The sequence below is a fragment of the Pavona decussata genome, unplaced genomic scaffold (genome assembly GCF_977016875.1).
Source record: "Pavona decussata unplaced genomic scaffold, jaPavDecu1.1 SCAFFOLD_91, whole genome shotgun sequence".
Classification (NCBI taxonomy): Eukaryota; Metazoa; Cnidaria; class Anthozoa; order Scleractinia; family Agariciidae; genus Pavona; species Pavona decussata.
The window spans coordinates 2,617,094-2,638,439 of NW_028145508.1; the positions used below are offsets into that span (position 1 = coordinate 2,617,094).

Genomic DNA, 21,346 nt, shown 5'->3' on the forward strand with positions numbered 1-21,346 from the left:
CCGCTGATCCAGGAGGTCCTTTTTCACCGGGAGGTCCACGGAGTCCCTGGAAAAAAAATAAAACGGAATAAAAACCAAACACGAAATTACGAAACTGAAAAATACTTTTTCAAGGCATGCAAGGCAACCGATCTGCATTTGAAGTTCGCTAAGTTTATTGTTGTTGTTTGTTTGCTTGTTTGTTGCTGTTGTTGTTGTTGTTGTTGTTGTTGTTGTTGTTTATATACCAGTCTACTGTGTATTATATGATATGAAACACTTCGAATTTTGGAACATACCGTGTCTTTATGTTATATTTAAAAGGTTTTGAAAACGTGGAAAGATTGACATCCACAAATTTAAACTTTTCGGAACATTTCTTCTGTGCAGTAAGGCTTCCCACAAGTCTTATATAATCACCCAATAGCAACATTTCACATTGACACCCAACATTTTACAAAATCCCACCCCGCCTACAACAAAGTCATACAACACTGAGACTCCAGCCTACCACAGCTCCGGCTTTTCCATTCTGCCCGGAGGTACCACGCATGCCCTGCGAAAGAAACAACCGCGTAAATCATACCTGAACTTTGCTTCTGCCATTAAATAATTATACGAATATTGCCTTGAACAACGATTAAAAATAAGATCAATAGTTAAATCTTAAATATAACAACAAACCTAATAAACGCACGTACCCTTCTGCCTGCGCGTCCAGGGTACCCTGGTGGGCCTTGTGGTCCAGGAGATCCCTACGAATAAAATGGAAAAGAATTAATGCTGTCTTTCTGAAGTCAAAAACTTGTGTTGGTAAAGAGTCAAAGTAAACATTGTGTTGCATTAAAGAAATCTTGAAAAAGAACATGGAAAATCTCTCATGACATCAACCAACCTGTAATCCTGGGTTGCCTTGGAACCCAGGTTCTCCACTGCTACCGCGCCGACCCTGGGGAGACAAACAAATGTTAACTAGCAGTATTTTTTGCGAAAGCATCAAGCTTCAGCAATTGCGGTACCACGAAAAAGTATGACAAATTTTCTGCAATCTGCTTAAAACGCGGCTAGTGTGACATCAGTTTAAGCAGGATAGTGAAATTCATCCTCCAAAAAGCCTCCAATTTTTCATTGTCTTTAGATAATTAGCTTTATTTTTCTCCTCTGCAATGGGAACTGGAAAAATGAGAGATATGAAGTCGCAGGATTAATGCTCCTCATAAGTATACTTCTGACAATTTCTCGTTGATTATTTTAATTTCTCATCCAAAGTTGCTACTGGAAATTAAACTGATATAAAATAAATTCTATCTTCCTATATGTTAGATGTCAGTAAGAAAAACGAGAAACGTGGAGGAAACATGAGACGTAAGCAACAATTCCTACTGGTTTATCGAGTCAGTAACCGCGTTATTCGAACAATGCTAAGAGGAGTTGTCTACTTTACTTACTGCCCTTCCAGGTCTACCTGGCCGTCCTGGAGGTCCCCTTAGTCCACGATCACCCTAAAGAGGCGTACCAGGATGATAAGTAATAACCTGTATATCAGTCTGATGTAAACTGCAGTCACAAAAAATTGTTTTAATTGTCTTGCTGTCATTTCAAAACCCAAAAATGTTTCTCTGTCAGCAGAAACAAATAAATAAATGTCAAGTTTGTTATAAATTATCACCTCAGTGCAATAAAACTGTCGATTAGTGCCTCTGGCAAGAGACAGAGAAGGTCGGTATGGATTGAAACTTGAAAAATGTTAGGCTAATGTTTTTCAAGTTCTCGCATTTTTGTTTCCAAAATGCGCTAGAACAGATCATGAGTTGTTCCTTTCAAGAATTGAGTTGATTTCTTTCCTCTCGTCATTCTAGAATTATTTGGCAGCTGATTGAAGGTCTTATTTCTTCATTTTTAACAAAAGATACCAAAAACTCCATGATACTTCCCCTTTAACGTGCTTTCCATTCGCCAGAAATGGACAGCCAGTTCAATTATTTTGCAAACGGAAGGCACCAGTTTGAACGACAGTGTATATGCCACTTTTTTGGATTGCTTCAAACTGGTGCACGCTACTCTCAGAATGTGCCATAATTTGAAGAACTCGGAGAATTGGTACACTCCATCTACGGACCGACCAGTCTGGTCTGCCACTTCTGACGGATGGAAAGCACTCTTTATAGATAATAATTATTAGATAACAAAGTTATACAACCTTTGGTCCTCGTGATCCGCGGCGTCCAGTAGCTCCAGGGCGACCCTCCGTACCCTAAAAGATGAAAGCGATTAGCTTCAGGCCTTTTCATGCAAATATTTCTTTTTTCTAAAATTGGAATTAGAATTAACCCCAACAACAGCAAAGTCATACTGACTAGGACTTCATTTGCGGAAATTATATTGTCTTATGGTTTTGACGGCTGGAAAAAAATTCACATAGGAAATTAAAAATGTATTTTATGTAGTTTGTACTACCAAGATGCTAGATTCTCAAGCTTGACTTTGTTTACAACGTACATATTGTTAGACCTTATGTTTATACCACCACGAAACATTCCAGCGCTTAAAAATGATTTGTCAAACAATAGACTGAGTTATTAATCTCGAATGCTAAATCTTTATTTAGATGTGATGACGAACGCAAATATGCGCCATCTAAAAGCGGTCCGGTTTTAATAACTGCTGTAAGCAACAGGGAAACTTGTGGCGAGCTAAACTATTAATACAATTTGTGCGACTTACTCACCGTTGACCCTCTGGCGCCGCTGAAGCCTACACTTCCCATCCTACCACGCGGACCCTAAAATTGCATCAAAATGAAACTTGTTCCCGTCATTTCAGTATTAGTTAAGGAGACTAATTTGCTCTAATCGATTATTTTAGTTTTATGGCGATAATTACGTTGTTTTGTGCTTGTTAGTGCTAATGCATAACAATGGACCATAGCCCTGAAACAATTCGTTTAACTAATCGACTCAAACAGTTATTGCTTCCTTTGAGGAAAGCAGATGGTTGTCTCATTTTGAGGTACTATTTTACATGCAATAAAATCATTCTTTTTAGTTTAACCTCTTTTAAAACAAAACACCACTCACTTCACTTCCAGGTCTTCCCGAGCGGCCATGTTCACCCGCTAGCCCCTGAATGGATAAAATAGTTAGGACAATTAACATAGAAAACAAAGAACCACAAATTTGGAATAAATCTACGTCGTGTCGCAGCATTTTAATCATGTAGTGTAGTACCTAGCCTCTGACTTTAGAGAGATCACTTTCCATTACATTTGAAAATAGTTCAAAGCTCATTAATAATTCATATTAATAATTCATAAGCCCATTGAACCATCAATGGTCGATAAAGCATCACATGTAGTGATTTTAAAATCCGATAAAACCTGCTCCTTATTAGTATACGGTGTGTAATGTTTTTCTCGTATGCTAATTTCCAACGTTCACAAAAGCATCATTGTTATGAACTCTTTTGACACACGCTTTTCCAGGAACGTTTTTGAAGCTGTTCAAAAAACTCGCAGCACGTGTTTTACCGGGTCTAAAAACTCCCCATAAAACACTGCTGCTCGTGTTTTAAATATTACATAAAAGATTAACCGCAATTAAAAGTAAAAATAAATAAGAAAAGTCCGTTAAAGATAATGTTTTACTTTGAAATCTCAAAGGTTATATGTTTTTTGTGAGTCTGCGAGTTTACTTAATCATTTTATGATTTACTGAAAAAAAGTTTCAAGTCTTAACGTGAAGTATGTTGAGACTGATTGGCACTGTGTGTCTGTGTTTACTGATTGGATGTGCGATCATGACATCCTGAAAACCGATTGATTCAATGGTTCCTGCTACATTTTAGTCAATCGTAAATGATCAGAGGAATCATATCATGTGACCAAAATAGACTAATCAGATTAAAGTAAGTGACCCATTCATGAAGTCTCAAAATCTATTTCTAGACTTGTGGACGACATCCTTAGTTAGTATGCAAATGAGACGAGCCTGCGCGCAAGCATGCGCAATGGATATGATCCCTGTAATCTGATTGGCTGGAGTCTTCCATGACCCAAACCACCCCTCTTTACTATTTATAACAAAATCATAGACTAACAAAAACGTATTATCTTTGAGCTCTCAATTAAAACCCTTATCTTTATCGAACATTTCAGTTTTGTCGAGAAAGAAGTCGTTGTTGCTCACCGTGGTAAATACAATAACAATAAGTGTATTATCGTTTGTCTTACGATGTAGTCACTTTGAGATGTAAATCTCGACGTTTCTACTGCTTACTACTAGTCCTCATCAGGCGATGAGGTCAACTGGTTACGCGACACCATTTACATCACGATAGTCGGCTGTTATTGGTGCATTTCGATGTGGTACGCGATTTGACAGCGGTTAAGTTAAGAGCTAACGCCTTACCGGTTTTCCGGGTTCTCCATTACGCCCTGGTTTTCCTCTCGGTCCTCTCATTCCCTGAGCAACAAAATGTTACCAATTTCTTTGGATTGTGTTCAACATATTCTGTTACTGGTTTTTAAAAAAAAATTGCTCTTCTCCTTCGACCCAGGTGAGGTCCAACAAAAAGATTCTATAGTTTCATGCTAAAATTATTTGCCTTTTCCAACTTAAAACAGTAAAAAAAAAAAACAACTATATTTCTTATTTTAAAAGTAGTCCCCCGTAGCTCAGTGGTAGAGCATCCGAACTAAAAATTGAGAGGTCTTAGGTTCGATTCCTGTAGGGAGAACTCGGATTTTCTTTTTTTTTTCTTTTTCCGAGTATGCCTGTGTCACTGACTGAAATAACATCTACGATGTCCTATTTTAGTAGGCAAGAACGATGAAAACAATTCCACGCTTTCGTTCGATGCACACACCAATTAGAAAACAAAAATCTGAAGGATTCTGATAGTTGTAGTCAAATGGCGCCATAGTGAAAAAGTCCTATAACGTTAGTAGATTTCTGAGGGACTTAAGTTGACGTCCCGGACATCCGGCATGGGAGCATGTAAGTCAATAGGCCATTTTTATGGTGGCGTCATTTGACTGCAATTATCAGAATTCATTTTGTTTTCCTTTTCAAATTCAAATTTTGTAATCCCGGTGGAGAGCAAAGAACAATAGCTCTGATTAGCATGAGAAAACAAAAAACTAAAGGATTCTGGTAGTTGTAGTCAAATGACGCCATAGTGAAAATGTCCTATTGTATTGGTAAGACCCCGAACGCCAAAAGAAAAGCTTTACTAATTGCGAGGCAAAGCAGAAACGCACTTAAAAGGAACTATGAACTTCCGGTTGTAACAAGTGACGTCCACAAGTCAAAGTTCTCATGGCTTCTTGTTCCTATTAACACGCACGCACCTGTTGCCCAGGCCGTCCCGGTTGTCCCGAATCTCCAGGAGCTCCCTAACCAAAGAACAAATATAAAACTGTCAAATTTAGGTATCTAAAGGGACTTTGTCACCCCAGGCGCATGTGCACGTTGATGAGAAGCACAAACTGTTTCAAATACCGCCAGAGAGTTCAGGAAGCTGTTTTCATCTGTTGTAATCGCGTTCATCTTCGGAAAGTTAGCGAATTTGTTATTCGAAAACGTTCTTGAGTAATTACAAAAGCTGTTTGTTGCGATATTTTTGAAAGCTTTCGCAATGACGGCAAAGCAAAAATCCCGCCCCGAAATTAGTCTCAACCGGACTCTACTGTGCATGCGTCCCAGCTGAAAATAGTCCCTTTAAGAGCCAGTATTGAAACTGCATTCGCACTATTGACTCGAATATTTAATGAGGTTAGAATGCCAGAGTGACATTTTGCTTTGGCTGATTTCAAATCTCACACAACTTACCGCGTCTCCTTTTGGTCCTGGACTTCCTGCTATTCCTGGCCTACCGTCATCGCCCTTAACAATAAAATAGTGCATAGTGCATATTACTAAGAAATGGGTACAAGGAAACGATTACGAAAACAAAGGAATAGCGTCTACCAACTAAGAAAGACCACAATCTATAACATAGTGGCTGTTGATGATAACGCTAATCTTTAATGAGGATGCCAACTTCACTGTGTAAAAACTATTGTTATATACCTAGACTTTCAGTCAACAAAACGAGCACTGTGATTGGTTAATTCTTGGTCACGTGCCCCCGATCAAATACAAATGTATGCCGGCCGGGATACAATTCCGCAGTTGTTGTCCTCTCAGTTGTTTATTTGTTTGTTTGTTTGTTTTGTTGTGATTGTTGAAGGGAAAGTCAATATATAACAAAGCACTTAATGTATGGTCCCTTGGGGAACTAGTCAGTTTTGTTTTCCCTCGAGTCCTGATGTAGAGGGAAACATCAGGACTCGACGGAAAACAAAACTAACTGTTTCCCTCGGGACCATACATTAAGTGTATAGTGTTTCACAGAAGGGTAGATTCTTGTCCAGGTTACTGAGAAGAAACATTTCTCAACAGAACCTAGTTACTTCGCCTACAAGACCAAGTAAAAATAGATTAGGTCACAGAGGTTTGAGGCCACATTCCTATCTAAGTAGTGTGGAGGAAATAGAACAACATTAAAAACAGAAAAAAGATATCCATTTTCCTATTTAAATCCCATCCATTTAAACCCTAAACGGCCACACGAGTCAGAAAATACGAAAACATAATGTCACATGTTCTACTTCATTAACAACAGTTTTCTATACCTTAACTCCATTCCTTCCTGTTGCACCTGGATATCCAATTACTCCTGGTTTACCCTGTGGCAAACAGACAAATAAATCATATGTAAATTAAATAAATAAATAAATAAATAAATAAATAAATATCCTGTCCTTACGTTTATCCACCCCACCATCACGCATAATAGTTGCATCTACGAAAATCCAGTACACGCCTTAATAAATAACAAGCAAAGTACTCCTATAGCGCAATCGTCTTTCGCTTCTTAGTTAACTGGACTTCGATTAGAACAGAGGTCCAAGCTGTACTCCGTTGAGCCATGTCTTAAATACGATCAAGGCCTTTTGGGACAAGATAGGTCGCAAAAGTCACTGAGACTAGCATTTCGAGAATGCAGCTTACCAATAAAGCCTGGTCTACACGTACGACGCAAGCATAAGCATAAGCACAAGGATGTTTACACGTGCGATAAGCATAATCATAAGGTGACATACGCAAGCGCAGAAGCGCGGCCGGGCTGCCTTTTGGCGCGAGATTTGATTCAAACATGGCGGAAAATGGCAACGAATGAGTAACTAGAATAAACGCTGAAAACTTGTCATTGTTTTTCAGTTTCTTTTCCTTGCTTTGTGCTTATGCTTGCGTCGTACCGGTTTACACGTACGACGCAACGACGCAAGCATAAGCACAAGCACAAGAGAATGGAAATCGTTCCATTCCCTTGTGCTTGTGCTTACGCTTACGTCGTTGCGTCGTACGTGTAAACCGGGACGACGCAAGCATAAACACGAGCGCAAGCACAAGGCGCTTATGCTTGCGTCGCACCGGTTTACAAGTAGGTTTCTTGCGTCGTACGTGTAAACCAGGCCTAAGGCGAAAAGTTGAAATGAAAAAGACAAATGGACAACGTAAAGGATGAAAACATAATGAAGGCAATGTTTGTTAATAAATTACAAGAATAAGTTGGATGTTTTTTCGCAGACGAGTACAAAAATGCCCGGGTGGACACTATACTCTGGTTGTGTCCCTCCCCGCTCGGATGAACATTATTTGGTCACGCGATCAATATAAACCAATCAGACAAGGAGAAAAGTTTAGTGGGAAACTATAGCTCGGTCAGTAATAGGTCTTCACTCACAATTTCCTTTGGTTGACTGTTACAATGGGATGCTACGTGCCGTATTCGGCAAAGCCTCTGAGCTTCATTTTTTTTTTCGCGCTCTCTGATGGTTTCCGTTTAATTTGAAGCAACTGTGTTAGACAGAGTCGCGAGCACGAAAGTAAAACTTGACAATTCTGCTTACCCTTGGTCCAGTCTCGCCAGACTTTCCAGCTGGACCCGGAGCTCCAGGATTACCCTAAGAGAAAAGAATGATGGGAAATATAATCGACTTATCATAAGAGCAAGAGAATTTCGAAAGCAGTAGTTAAAAAAAATGTGATATCCACTTCTATGTGGCCATGGGTTGACTCAAAATGGATGAAAAACGTTTGTCCCTAAAGTAAAATCAGTGACGGAAAGTAAGATGCCTTCACTTACTGCCTTAGTCTCAGTAGTATATTAAGTGGCTGTGTTGATGTCCAAAAAAATATGAATAAGAAATACCATGGACTAAGGAAAAATGTTCGCCGTCACTTAAACGGTATTGTTAAGGCTTGGATATAATTTGTATCATTTAACAAAAAAAACTGCCGCAATATTTACTCTTTCTCCAACACTTCCATACGTTCCAGGATTCCCCATTGCTCCTTTTCTACCCTTTGAAAAAATAACAATAAAACACAGAACAAAATAAACAAACAAATATACTGGCCTTCGACGACAAAACGTGCATTTATCACAAAAACAACAGTGATCAAAAATACATAAAAAGGGACCCCGTCGGTCATGAAAATCCAGGGATCGTGTTTTTTTAATCTCACCGAGGTCAAATAATTTTCTCCTCACCTCCTTCACCTAACTGAAAGAAGAATGATAACAGGGCCGATGACATAGGAGCACCCAACAATTCGTTTCCATGGATATCTGTTCGGAAGGCCTTCATCACCTCAGAAATTTGGATTTAGTCGTTTGTTGCAAATTGTCGAAGCGACAATAGTTCATAACAATGATGATTTTATGAACGTTGGAAATTAACATACGAGAAAAACATTAAACACCGCATACTAATAAGGAGTAGGTTTTTGAAACCACTACACGTGATGTTTTATCGACCATTTGAGAGGTCAATGGCTTATGAATTATTAATGAGTTTTTGAATGTTCTCGTTGGGTGCCCCTGATGACAGTGCGGTGATAGATCTAAAATGATTATAAAAATAGAAAGCAAAGTTTAAACGAATACAACAGTTCATCTCATTCTAAAATGCAACTTTAAGTGTAACCTCACCTGATCACCTTTTGACCCGGTGGCTCCTCTCAAACCGGATGGTCCAGGACTGCCCTGTTAAAAAAACCAGTAAAACCAGACTGACCACTGGACGTCGGAAATCATTAAGACGTAGTTATGCTGCAGTTGTACCGGCTGTACATTTGCAACCCTGAAATTTCTTGGCGGAACATTGCGCGACGTAACGCATTCTACAAGAGTATCCTCGACCTCTCACAGCTTTCGTTTCTAGAAAAATATATATAATCTTCATATAAATTGACCATCCCCGGTAAACGAGCATGACCCGTCAATAGTTCTTGCAAGAAATAAGCATTCACAAGATCTGGATTTCAGCTCGCTTCATTTGCGTTAAGTATAAAAAACAGTATTTTCTTTGCTACTACACTTACTACAGAAAGCATCAGCAATCTCTTTCAAAGAAAAAACGTGATGAGCCCCCTATCAAACGATATACGACCATCAGCCATCAGGACCTTGTTTTGATTGTAACGAAGTGCGCGTGCGGAACAGTATTTTTTTATTTTATTTTATTTATTTTTTGTTCTGTTGTAAATACTTTATTGACCAAGCTTGTTCGGTAAAGACGGCTGGATATTGCCCTCGTTCTCTCCTTGTTTGTTTTTATTATTATTATTATTATTATTATTATTATTATTATTATTATTATTATTATTATTATTATTATTATTATTATTATTATTATTATTATTTGCTTTATTATTATTATTATTATTATTATTATTATTTGCTTTATTATTTCTATTTATTTATTTAGTTAGTTTTTTATTTATTATTTATTTATTTATTTATTTAGTTTTTTATTTATTTATTGCGTCTTTAGGGACGAGACAAAAAACGGCTTAAAAGAACTTGGACAATATCCACGCATCTTGACCTCACCCTTGGTCAATAGCCCACATGTCTTGAACTCTTTTCTTCATCTCGTTTTCATCTGTCTCATTTGAGCAAAGAAAAGCAAAATCACTGTTTCTGCTGGCAGTGCCGTTAGAAAAAGCAAGAAATCCCTCGTCAGGTCGACACGACGTTGGCCGCGACGCTTATGAGAGGTGACCGTTTGATAGAGTGGGTATTGACAGACGAATATCGTACTGACAATAACTTTGGGACTTGGAGAAGTGAAGTGGGTGGCCCCTTAAAAGGACGCTTCTTAAGACAGGATTGACTGTACATTAAAACGTTTTTCTTCAAATAAAACAATAGTACTTTGGGGCATTCATTTAAGGCCTTTGCCTTACAAATCCGACTTTTTATGGTACGAAGCATACATTCAAGGGTACGCGTCGTTTATTCTAGTAAACTTCTCAAAATCGTTAATAATTCATCAATAGAAAACAAAGCAAATCACTACCGTGACCGTGGTTTGGATATGTGTTCGTAACTAGCATAAAATTTTGCCGACTTTAGCCTTGAATTTCTCCAAGAATTATTGATCATTTGAGAAGCAATATCAAACACTCGAAACTGCGTGTCATCAGATATCCAAACACCTCGAAGTCGTTTGAGAAAACTCAGGTGGGCCTCGTTTTTTCAACCTACTTCTCAGTGTTTGGATTTCTGAAAAAACACACCTTCTCGTGTTTGATATATTACGTAATAGATACTCACTCTACTTCCTGGTTCACCTTCGCGACCAGGTGCTCCAGCTATACCCTGTAGTGAAAACAAAATAATGCTTTACTAAGGATACCATGAAGATAAAAAGAAAAAAAATATAAACTACTTAGTAAACAATTGTCAGTTAACTTTTTTTGTTGGTACCTCTTAAGTGAAATTGAATTTGAGCCACGCATACAAAAGGAGATTTCAGCACCTTTTAGTTAATACCTTCCGACCTCATTTTTATTCTGGTGTCTCGTCAGACTCTTTTATTGAAAATGTTCCAATGTAAGTGTGTACCACGTATTTTAAAAAGAAAAAAAATATATACTACTTAGTAAACAATTGTCAGTTAACTTTTTTTGTTGGTACCTCTTAAGTGAAATTGAATTTGAGCCACGCATACAAAAGGAGATTTCAGCACCTTTTAGTTAATACCTTCCGACCTCATTTTTATTCTGGTGTCTCGTCAGACTCTTTTATTGAAAATGTTCCAATGTAAGTGATTTCAGTGAGGTCACATGGTTGGCAATGTATTGTCATCAATCAATCAATCACTCAATCAATCAATCAATAAACTTTATTTATCCACGGTAGAAATTAAAACTAGAAAGCTTATGGGGCCGTCCCAAATAGAAAAAGATAAAAATACAAAACTACATCATTATCATCATAAAATCAGTAACTAATTTACATACTACAATATTACCAGTAAATGAAAAAGCATCGGGGTGTTTACATCACAGGATCATGACAACATTCAAAATTTCCTGACCCTCGCTCTACCACTTGATCCAAATCTCAGATAAGTACAAAATCTAATCATAAGTATACAAAATCTGTGTCCTTATGTTGTATGGTGGAAGGCGACTCGGCTGAAAAGTTCAGTTCTTTAAGATCTGATGATTGCCAAGCCTTCTTCGTGAAGGCCTTGATTGCTGTGCCATTTGCAAGCGGTGAGAGGAGATTCCAGATGACGGCATCTCGGCAAGCGATACAGTTTTTCAAATAGTAGCTTTTAGAAAAAGGAATGGCTAAATTATTCGCATTACTTAGATTATGTGTGGTCGAGCGACTCTTTGTTATGAATTCCATATATGTGGTACATGGTGGTACACTGTTCTCATTTTTGTTAGGTTATGTTTAAGTGGTTTCTTACTTCTCTTCCTTTGCTGCCTTGATCCCCTGGCTGACCTTGCGGACCCATGGTTCCCTGTGAGGAAAAAATAGAAGAAAAGACATTTGCTAGCTGCATGCTACTGAATTATGTTATGTGTATAATGTTCCTCAACAGAAACCCAATTCAATTTAATTTGAAAGTCGACGTAATTTTATAGAACACATTAGAATAGTTTCAGTCAAAAAATGCTCCTAATAGATATATTGACGGATTTGGAAATAAAGCACGAATTGTTGGACCGATTTAGGAGAAGTTTTCAGAACTTTCGTGAAATGGGTCCCCACTCCTACTTTCTCGACAAAGTATACATTTCTTATATTTTAAATTGCACCATTCGTGTCAGTCTTTTTTCATTCGTTTCTTCCTTATTTATGTTTCTGTTCGTTGGTCTGTTTGTATTTTTTTATTATTATTAATATTATTATTAATTAGGAAAAGGGCAAGAAATTTTTTAAAACCCGATGCAACTAAGAAACGAGCAATTCGAAAGATTGTACGATCCCAGTTCCCAACCAATTAAGCACCAGCAAGCACTTGCAAATAACATGCACTTTAAAATGCTTGCATCGTATAATAATAACTGTGTACCACGTATTTTAAAACTAGGGGAAATAATTTTCGATTCCCTTTATGAAATAAGCGCTTAGTATAAGTTTCTGCAACAGCCATGTCTGCAATAATCGTTTCAGAGCCAATCAGAGAGAGCAAAGTACAATCTCTCGTTTATTTGTAATTGGCTGATCTAAGCCACTGCTAATCGGAAGCGCGTGATAAGTTATCAAAAGTTTCAAATTTTGTTGGTACTCTAAAGCCTTTTATCTTCTTACAAAGAATCACCTACCATGCTACCCTTGAGCCCAGGACTTCCCTCCTCACCTGGCAGGCCAGGTGCTCCTGGATCTCCGATCTCTCCCGGATCTCCTTCGGGGCCTTCATCCCCAGTTGGACCCCTAGGACCTGGGGTACCCGGTGGTCCCTGATCTCCTTTAACTCCACTTCTTCCTGATGGGCCCGGTTCTCCTGATTCACCGGGTAAACCCTTTAATAAAAAAAATATGTTTTTGCGTCATGTTCCTTATCATAAACCTTGTCACTGTTGGAAAGCAGGGGTGCTTACCATTTACGCAAACCTTCCGGATGGAAATTTTCGGCATAAATACGAAATGATCTAGCTTGTCTTAACAGAAGATGGATAACATGCAAAATGTATGAACATCAGCTGTAAATCCCAAAAGAAGTAATAAAAATGCATCGCTTTGACCAGAAGACCATAATTTCAGAAGTACTCCAAATGGAATGATGCGTACCATTTGATTTTCCCACTGGAATTTCCAGGTTTTCCATCTAAATGTTAAGCACCCCAGGACTCCATCACCAGGAGCCTCTATTTCTTATACGAAGCCTTGGAGTAAACCCTTTCCCGAGTAGATTTATTTTTAGAACAGGTCTCAAGGGACCTCTGATCAGCCCACAGTTCAAAAACCAAGTCAGAGAAGAACAATGAAAATTAAATTGTCTTGCGTCATACGTAGTTCTATACGGGGAATGGTTGACTCAAGGAATTCATATAGATACAGGTTCCTAATCATGGGCTCCTTTGGAAAGACATTCCTTTGGGTGCTCAGCTCTGTTTGTTGGAACACAAATTAATGAAACATCCGTAAAATGACATAAAAAAAATAGAGAGGGATGCAGCAGAACTTTATCTTGATTTTCTTGGAACAGTGAGCAGGGAGGACTCGAGCCTCATTTGCATGATTCCAGAACCATGGCCAAGACAACGGACGGCCCAGAAGACAGGAACGCCTCGTAAACCGAAGCTGCCAAAATTGCAATTTCCCTCTGGAAATAAATATCGTTCAACACATTTGCTTTTCCGTTATATGTAGAATTAAGAAGTGTTGTGAAACTAGCTGTTCTCAGTTATCTCTCTCTATTTTATTTTCTGTCAAACTTCTGACGACAATCACAATTCAACCGGTAGACCCCACCAACCCGTTTCACGATACAACATAGTATAGGATGCAGAGGAGCGGTTGTCCCTGCTGTCAAGGTCGATGATTTTGTCGAAGCTGTCGTCATTATTGTCATCGCCATGGCCGTCACCGCCATTGCATCTTCGTTGCAGCGATGGCCGCCAATTTTTTCGCCGTGATCGTCGCCGTGTTCCTGGCAGGCAGTCGTCCTCGTCGTCTTCAGAGTTGTCGTTTCTGTCATCAACTAGTTTTCAGCGTCGTCATGGTTTCCACGGTGGTCGCCTTGACTACGTACTAACTTCAAAACTAAAGAGATTGGTACTTACCCCTGATCCTTCGCGACCTGGTTTTCCTCGAGGACCGTCCCTACCCTGGGTAAAGAAATCAGGGGTAACAGGTGAAGAAAAAAAATTCAAAGGAAACAAAAAATGGAAAGAAATCCTGGCAGATCAAACTAACAAACATTTGGAAGAGCTGAAGCTTGATTTATAGTCAAATTTCAGCGAGCTTAGCTCTTTACAGACTGTTTAACCGGCCAACTCCTCATGTCAAACATGCATTTGATCGTGACTGATTAGGAAAGCAATCTAACATGTGTTGTAGCCAAATCCATAACAAAAAAAATCGCAATTAATCACGTAAATCTTGAACAACTGGGTGAACAGTAAATAACATGATGTAAATTAACCTACGGGGATGAAATTGTAAACCAAGAAAACGAACAGTCTACAAGAATCAAGAACATTGCTTTCAGTATGTTGTCGTCAGTTTTCTTACCATTGGACCTTGTTCGCCCGGTTTTCCAGGACGTCCTCTGGGACCGCGTGCGCCCTGGAAAAAGGAAGCCACAGTTAAATGATAATCGTCAATCTTAAAATAAGTGTATACAAAGATGTGACAAGTGAAAAATGAATTCTGAAATTTTACAGGCGGGTGGTTAATAACTCACGGTTCTTCCATCTTGTCCAGACCTTCCTGGTTGCCCTGAATCTCCCTTTTAAAAAAAAAGCCAAGAAAACCGTGAATAAGGTGTCTTCTATTAAATTTTCGTTTAGTATAGTTATTGACTGGTTTACATCTCCATCGAGAAACCACTTTGTTGATAAGACCGTCTGACGGACGGTTCTTTCTGTTTTTTTTAATTCACCTGCACCTAATTTTATTGCACTATTTCCTGCATATGCACCATGCATATATCACCTATTATGGACCTCCCTTGTGGATTATAAATTTAGATTTAGATTGTGATAGTGTTCAAAACTGGTCATGATTCCACTTACTGGGTATATCGGAAAAATTAGTTCCTTGTCAAGAGCATCGGTATCTCCAATTAACTCCAATGCAAATCGCTAAATAGAACTTCCGCAAAATTTGCATGTCAAATGATAGCAAAAGGTAAAAAACTAAGAGACCAGGGGTTTGATGTCAAAATGAAGATTATATATGCCAAATAAAGGCTTTAGAACCCATATGAATAAAATGGATCCTCGATCAGTCAAAGCTGCCATGCAAGTAGACTGAAACATTTGCAAATGAAGAACATTAAGAAAAACTTTGCTTGAACGAATTCCGAACCATGACTTGTCAGCGATACAAGTGCAAATGTTCAACTACTCCACACCCAAGCTACAATTGTTTTTCCTCTGATCTATAATACTTCAAGGCTTTAATGAAATTAGAACTAGTACACATTCTAGTCATTTTGATAACAGTGAAAGTACGTTTGACATCAAAGGAAAATAAAATTTAACTCCCTACCTGCGCGCCCGCTCGTCCTTTGTCACCTGTTTCTCCCCGCTCTCCTTGTTGTCCCTGAAAATCAAATCATAATAAATATCCTTAAAGTGATAAAAATAAAAACAAATAAGCCAATACATAAATAGTCTTAAGGAAGGAATCGCATATTCTTCATAATAAAAACAACAATGACTACAAAAAACTTGGGAAAGTTACTGCTCAATAGAGTTCATTTGAATAGCCGCAGTTTAGAATTTTAAAAACAAAACAAAAACTAACAACTTAGGAACAACTGACTAAATTCGACAAGGACGGATCAAGACATGCCAATCACTTTTACAGTCCATACGCCAAAACTCGTTAAAATATTTAGTGACACAACACAACAAAACATCTGATAACGTATCGTAATGTAGGTGAATAACTCCTTACCATGTCCCCTTTGACACCTCGTAATCCAAAAACACCAGTAGCTCCACGAGGACCCTTAATAAGATAAAGTGACAAACCCATACCAAGAGAAATGAGTCAGTTAAGGTGTTCATTGTAACGAACCAAATGCTTAACCTTAGAAAAGGGGGTTACTTTCTTAAGAAAATGTGGTACTGCGTCGGTGGGGAGTTGAAACGCATGTTTAGTTTATTAACAGGTACATTGGGCATCTTACGGTGGCCAATTTATCTTTAGTTATCAACCCTGTTTGATAAACCAAACATTCGTACGATAAACCTTGCTCGGTAATTCTTTATTTAACATTATTAACTAGCCGAGGTCTCATCAAACCACGCTTAAAACGAAAAACTGCAAACAAAAAGCAAGTGGTCATCGCAAATCGAGATCTATTTATTTCCTCAATCTAAAACTCGGCCCACATACGCCATCAAGGCCTGAGATTACATACTTAAAAGCTCTGCATATAGTTACGCATTTTACATTTTCATCTTTTGTTCCTATTTGTGTAAATCGTGAAACTATAAAAACTTCTAGGTTCGAGTCTCACCCGTTCTCCTATGGGTCCAGCCTCTCCAGTTTCTCCAGGAAGACCTGGTGTACCCTATAAAAACAGAACAAATGAACAATTGTAAGTCACATACTCTAATACTGCAGGTATTTTACTGATAGAAATTGAAGCCTCTTCTCTTCTTTATCAGCTGAAGTCCATTGTATAAAATAACCTTTTCATGAGGGCGCACACTCATTCGCTGTAACATATTTAATAAAAGGCAATGGTTATGAAGCCAGATAAACTTCTTTGTTATATGTTTTTGTTAACATTTTTTGCCTTGACCGTACACAAACCTCAATAGATTTTGAATCGTGTTGGAGCAACCGACCAATAGAGACGTTCCCGTTAACATAGTCAACCGTAGTGTCAACGCTAAAACAAAGAATTGTGTACGGTCGCAACCCTTCCAAAATAAATTGTAGTACCATTGTTGTTATGACAAGGTTTCAAAACCAGTCGTTGCATGCGATTCTTCTTTGATTCTGAAATAGGAAACATTTTTTCGTTTCTGTAGGATTACTAGCAGCAATGTATAGTAGACATTTCGTAAACTGGAAACAGAAGTGGAAACACAAGGCTAGGACTCTTGCTTAACACACTTCACTTTCTCTTTTCCTAAACTTCCACTCCTGTGAAATGAATGTAACGTTATATTTTAAGCCTGGTGAATAAATGATAGATGAATTTTTTCAGTCAGTGGCACAAGCATACACCGAAAACGAAAATCCGAATTCTCCCAAAAGGAGTCCATCCTGTGACCTTCCGATTACTAGCAGTATACAGGATGTTTGTCACATGAACTCAGTTTAATGGCATTAGCTCCCACGAGTCTCCTGTAGCTCAGTGGTGGAGCATCCGAACTTGTAATCGGAAGGTCATAGATTCGACTCCTGTTTTCTTTTTCTGAGTATGCCTGTGTCACTGACTCACTGACTCGTTTGCATTTATAACCAGCTATTTTCCTGGAGCGACGCAAGTACACATTATCGTACCGATAGTTTTGAAAGAGCAACGTAATTCCTCAGAAGGAGAACCTACCTCTGCTCCTTCGCGTCCTGGCATTCCTGGTGACCCTGGCAATCCCTGCTGACCCTAAAGGCAAAACAAGACAAGAAAATACAAAGGAAAATGGGAAGAGACACGCGAACAAATGATAAGTTGGGAAAATTTTGCAGGGGCCAATTTAACATTTTAGAAAAACAACAAAAACAAATACAACTTTCAAATAGAAGAAAGATCCTCGCAGTTAGTGCGCAACTTGAGAAGTTGCGAAAAGAAAGCCTGAAAAATTTCAGCCTTGGACGGGATTCGACTGAACCCATGACCTCTGCGACGCCGGTGCAGTGCTCTTCCAACTGAGCTATCAAGCCATCTGGGAGCTGGTCATATTGTGAACTCACAATATGACCAGCTCCCAGCTGGCTTGATAGCTCAGTTGATAGCTCAGTTCAGCCTTTCTTTTCGTAAGTGCTTAAGTTGCGTGCTAACTGCGAGGATCTTTCTTCTATTTGATCTTTCATCAACAGTTCAAAATATATGTACATTCATTTAAAAACAACTTTATTACCTTTTTTAAACAAATCAGTTTACAAACGTAATGCAAAAGATAACGGAAACTGGTAAAAGTTACTCAGAATAACTCAAAGAGCTTAACTAGCTGAGTAACAAAATTGAATATTTAGACTAAAAGGTTGTTGGCAATAAAGCGTTAAAATGAGAAAAGGAATAAGAAAAAAAGTAGTTATATGGTAATAAATAAACGTATAATTAAAAAGTCAGGAAGTTGATCATACCAGTTGAAAGCTATGGACGTTCGATTACAAAATAAAGTACATGTATTTGTTATATATTTTTTTTAAAGTTGTCGCTAAGAAACTATGCCCTTGTAATTACAGTCGCGTATAAAAGATAATCTCAACAAACATTGTAAGAAGTCTTTAATGGGGATTATTTTTAAGTTCTCATGACGCAGGTTTTCGTTATTGCCAAGTTAAACTTCTTATTGTGTCCTTTCTAGTGTCCGCACGTATAGAGTGTGTGCACGACGGCCATGTTGGAGAACCAAAACAATACAATGATTTTCCTTTGGGAAATATATTCTTTTTTTATGCAAACATCTTCTATTGTTTCAGTCCTCCAACATGGCCGCCGTGCACACACTCTATAGGCAAGGGCCTAGATTGTAAAGTCTTATTCAAAAACTTATCAATAATTCATAAGCCCATTGTCCTATCAAATGATCGATAAAACATCACGTTCAGTGGTTTTAAAACCCGATAAAACCTCCTCCTTATTAGTATGCGGTGTTTAATGTTTTTTTCGTATACTAATTTCCAACGTTCACAAAAGCATCATTGTTATGAACTCTCTTGACACACGCTTTTCCAGGAATGTTTTTGAAGCCGTTCAAAAAACTCGCAGCACGTGTTTTATCGGGTCTAAAACCACTCGGCTGCGCCCCTTGTTTTTAAAACCCGATAAGACACTGCTGCTCGTGTTTTAAACATTACTTAATGAAGATTATTGTTAAGTTCTAATAACGAAGGTTTTCGTTATTGCTAAGTTAAACTTTTCATTGTGTTCTTTCTAGTGTCCGCACGTATAGGCAAGGGCCCAGATTGTAAAGTCTTAGTAAACTGGCCCCAGGTCTATTAAAACAAAAAAAATAATCTTTGATATAAGTTTTTCAGTCGCACCTTCATTAGGGATTGTTGTTACCTTTTTTGTTGAATATTGTCACTTGTTAAAAGATTTCTTAATACGAGTGTTGGGAAGCCTGTGCCTCCCATAAGGCATAGCGGTCTTGGAGCGAACACGAGGAGACTGAGTCGCCATGTTTGTTTTTCGACGGCAGATTTCCAAAAGCTCCTACATAATGTAAATTCTTTAGTCTCAAGGAAAGACAATTCAGTGTTCGAAATTCCCATGTTTAGTCTATGTTTACCTTTGCTTGTATATTTTCCATTTTAGCGAATCGTGCAAAGGTTTAGAAGTGTATGTGGATCTGACCTGATCTCGATTTTTGGAGTTTGTGAATAAATTGTGGATTTGCGACTACAGGGATCAATATCAATATCTTAACTAAACGAGATAATTCTGGTTCTACTCACAGGCTCACCCGGTGCTCCAATAAGTCCCATTTCTCCAGGCTCTCCGGTTGCACCCTAGGGCAAATGAAATCAACAAATTACATTCCAAAGTGTAAATATAAAGGATGAAACGTTGTCGCCTTAAAAATTAAGAAATATCCGCTTTCTTTTTGGCATTTTAACTTGGCCAGGTGATGTTATGTTTGAAGTGATTTTGTAAGCCATTTCAAGTGCGATGTCAAATTCCAGATCACCCCCTTTCCCACCCCACAACTCGTAGCGCTGGCTCCGTACGCCGACTTTTCTTCCGCCTTTGTCCCCACAAGGTAGGCTTTTCAAAGCTGCGTGGCTATTAGTCAGAGACCCGAGCTTCGTGTCTGTCCCAACAAAGTTGATAAGACCAAAGTTCAGTGTACTCACATCAGGTCCTCTTCTACCAGAAGGACCAGCTCTGCCGGAGGGCCCCTGAAACAGTAGACAACAAAAAACGTCAAAAAAAAAAAAAGTCATGTTAAGCGTCATTACTATACATTACCATGCATGATGTTATTCAAGCGTCCAACAAGCCACTGGTTAAATCAGCGGCAATGGGAAAGAAACTTAAAAAGTCCGTCGAAACTTAAACAAACAGTTTACGTTGAAAAAAGCTAAAGAACGCCACAACTTTCCGGCTGAAAAATGAATTGTCGTTTTAAATGTACATAACAGAATCATTGGATTTGGCTTTCTCCTGACAGCAAAAATTATCGAGGCCTCGGGTTGTGTTACCCACATCACTCTTCAACAGATAACACAAAGTTAACCTTAGCCTTCATGATTCATGAAATTAATCTGAAACAATTTAACGTGGTCGGTTAGTGTTCATTGACTTTGGTGTTGCCATGGCAACCAATTTTTGACAGGTCTTTTTCTTAAAGAAAAATTACTTTTCTTACAGTAAATTTTATTGCTTTTAGCATATATGAGCTGATGAGTGTTCTTTTAGTGGTTTTGATTACTTGTAATTCAATTTTAGCGCTTCCCTGAAGTTTGAAAAAATCCAGAAACCCAATGTGGCGGATCCAAGATGGCCGCCATTTGATCCTCACGTAATTACCTCGAAACATGAAGTCATCTTTTCTCGTTGCGGATTTCAAAGGCTTTGGACCTATATTTATTCTCCGAGTGTCATTGTCATAGCTTTAATAGTTGCGGAGTTATGGCGGGGGGATTGGGGTGGAGAGGCCCCAGAAGACGAAAAAAGCCTGGCCAGGATAGACTTGGAAGGCGGAATTATTTTTAGTTTAATTTTGGCCACCTACGGAGTTAAAAGATTAAAGAATTGAATTACATTAAAGCAAGTATTACAAAAGATATATTTATTACCGGGTCTCCAGGAGAGCCTCTCACTTCTTCAAAACCAACACTAGGTCCTTTTTCAGCAGACTGGCCCGACTGAAAAGATAATGCAATCTTATGTTAAAATAAAATTCAGTTCAGATGATGGAATAAGTGCTTAGCGTTATTGTAGGCCATTTACTCAGCCCGGCTTTTTTTCTTATTTATTTATTTTAGGAAAAAAAATAGATGCATACTTTCCGTTGACATAAATGAACTTAAGATCCGAGACATATTTTCCATACCAGAGCTTGTGAGCCTGTTAAGCATTTGCGGCCTAGTGATGCTTCTAAATCTCTGGCGCTCTCAGCAACAGTGAAAAACAAAAAGAACAGCTTTTTTC

The 21,346-nt window shown here is 38.4% G+C and overlaps 1 protein-coding gene across 1 annotated transcript in view; it reads right to left on the minus strand.

Annotated features, from left to right (window-relative positions):
• Nucleotides 1-21,346, minus strand: part of LOC146474207 (uncharacterized) — a 51,346-nt gene that overhangs the window by 19,423 nt on the left and 10,577 nt on the right. The window contains exons 8-35 of the mRNA XM_085117499.1: nucleotides 20,992-21,060; nucleotides 20,047-20,091; nucleotides 19,648-19,701; nucleotides 17,576-17,629; nucleotides 16,532-16,585; nucleotides 15,964-16,017; nucleotides 15,553-15,606; nucleotides 14,744-14,788; nucleotides 14,572-14,625; nucleotides 14,121-14,165; nucleotides 12,660-12,857; nucleotides 11,798-11,851; nucleotides 10,648-10,692; nucleotides 9,019-9,072; nucleotides 8,335-8,388; nucleotides 7,934-7,987; nucleotides 6,653-6,706; nucleotides 5,808-5,861; nucleotides 5,327-5,371; nucleotides 4,386-4,439; nucleotides 3,057-3,101; nucleotides 2,708-2,761; nucleotides 2,180-2,233; nucleotides 1,428-1,481; nucleotides 875-928; nucleotides 681-734; nucleotides 491-535; nucleotides 2-46 (exon numbers count right to left, since the gene is read on the minus strand). Of these exons, the coding sequence (XP_084973625.1) occupies nucleotides 2-46; nucleotides 491-535; nucleotides 681-734; nucleotides 875-928; nucleotides 1,428-1,481; nucleotides 2,180-2,233; nucleotides 2,708-2,761; nucleotides 3,057-3,101; nucleotides 4,386-4,439; nucleotides 5,327-5,371; nucleotides 5,808-5,861; nucleotides 6,653-6,706; nucleotides 7,934-7,987; nucleotides 8,335-8,388; nucleotides 9,019-9,072; nucleotides 10,648-10,692; nucleotides 11,798-11,851; nucleotides 12,660-12,857; nucleotides 14,121-14,165; nucleotides 14,572-14,625; nucleotides 14,744-14,788; nucleotides 15,553-15,606; nucleotides 15,964-16,017; nucleotides 16,532-16,585; nucleotides 17,576-17,629; nucleotides 19,648-19,701; nucleotides 20,047-20,091; nucleotides 20,992-21,060 (1,599 nt within the window). The remainder of the gene's footprint in view (nucleotide 1; nucleotides 47-490; nucleotides 536-680; nucleotides 735-874; nucleotides 929-1,427; nucleotides 1,482-2,179; nucleotides 2,234-2,707; nucleotides 2,762-3,056; nucleotides 3,102-4,385; nucleotides 4,440-5,326; nucleotides 5,372-5,807; nucleotides 5,862-6,652; nucleotides 6,707-7,933; nucleotides 7,988-8,334; nucleotides 8,389-9,018; nucleotides 9,073-10,647; nucleotides 10,693-11,797; nucleotides 11,852-12,659; nucleotides 12,858-14,120; nucleotides 14,166-14,571; nucleotides 14,626-14,743; nucleotides 14,789-15,552; nucleotides 15,607-15,963; nucleotides 16,018-16,531; nucleotides 16,586-17,575; nucleotides 17,630-19,647; nucleotides 19,702-20,046; nucleotides 20,092-20,991; nucleotides 21,061-21,346) is intronic.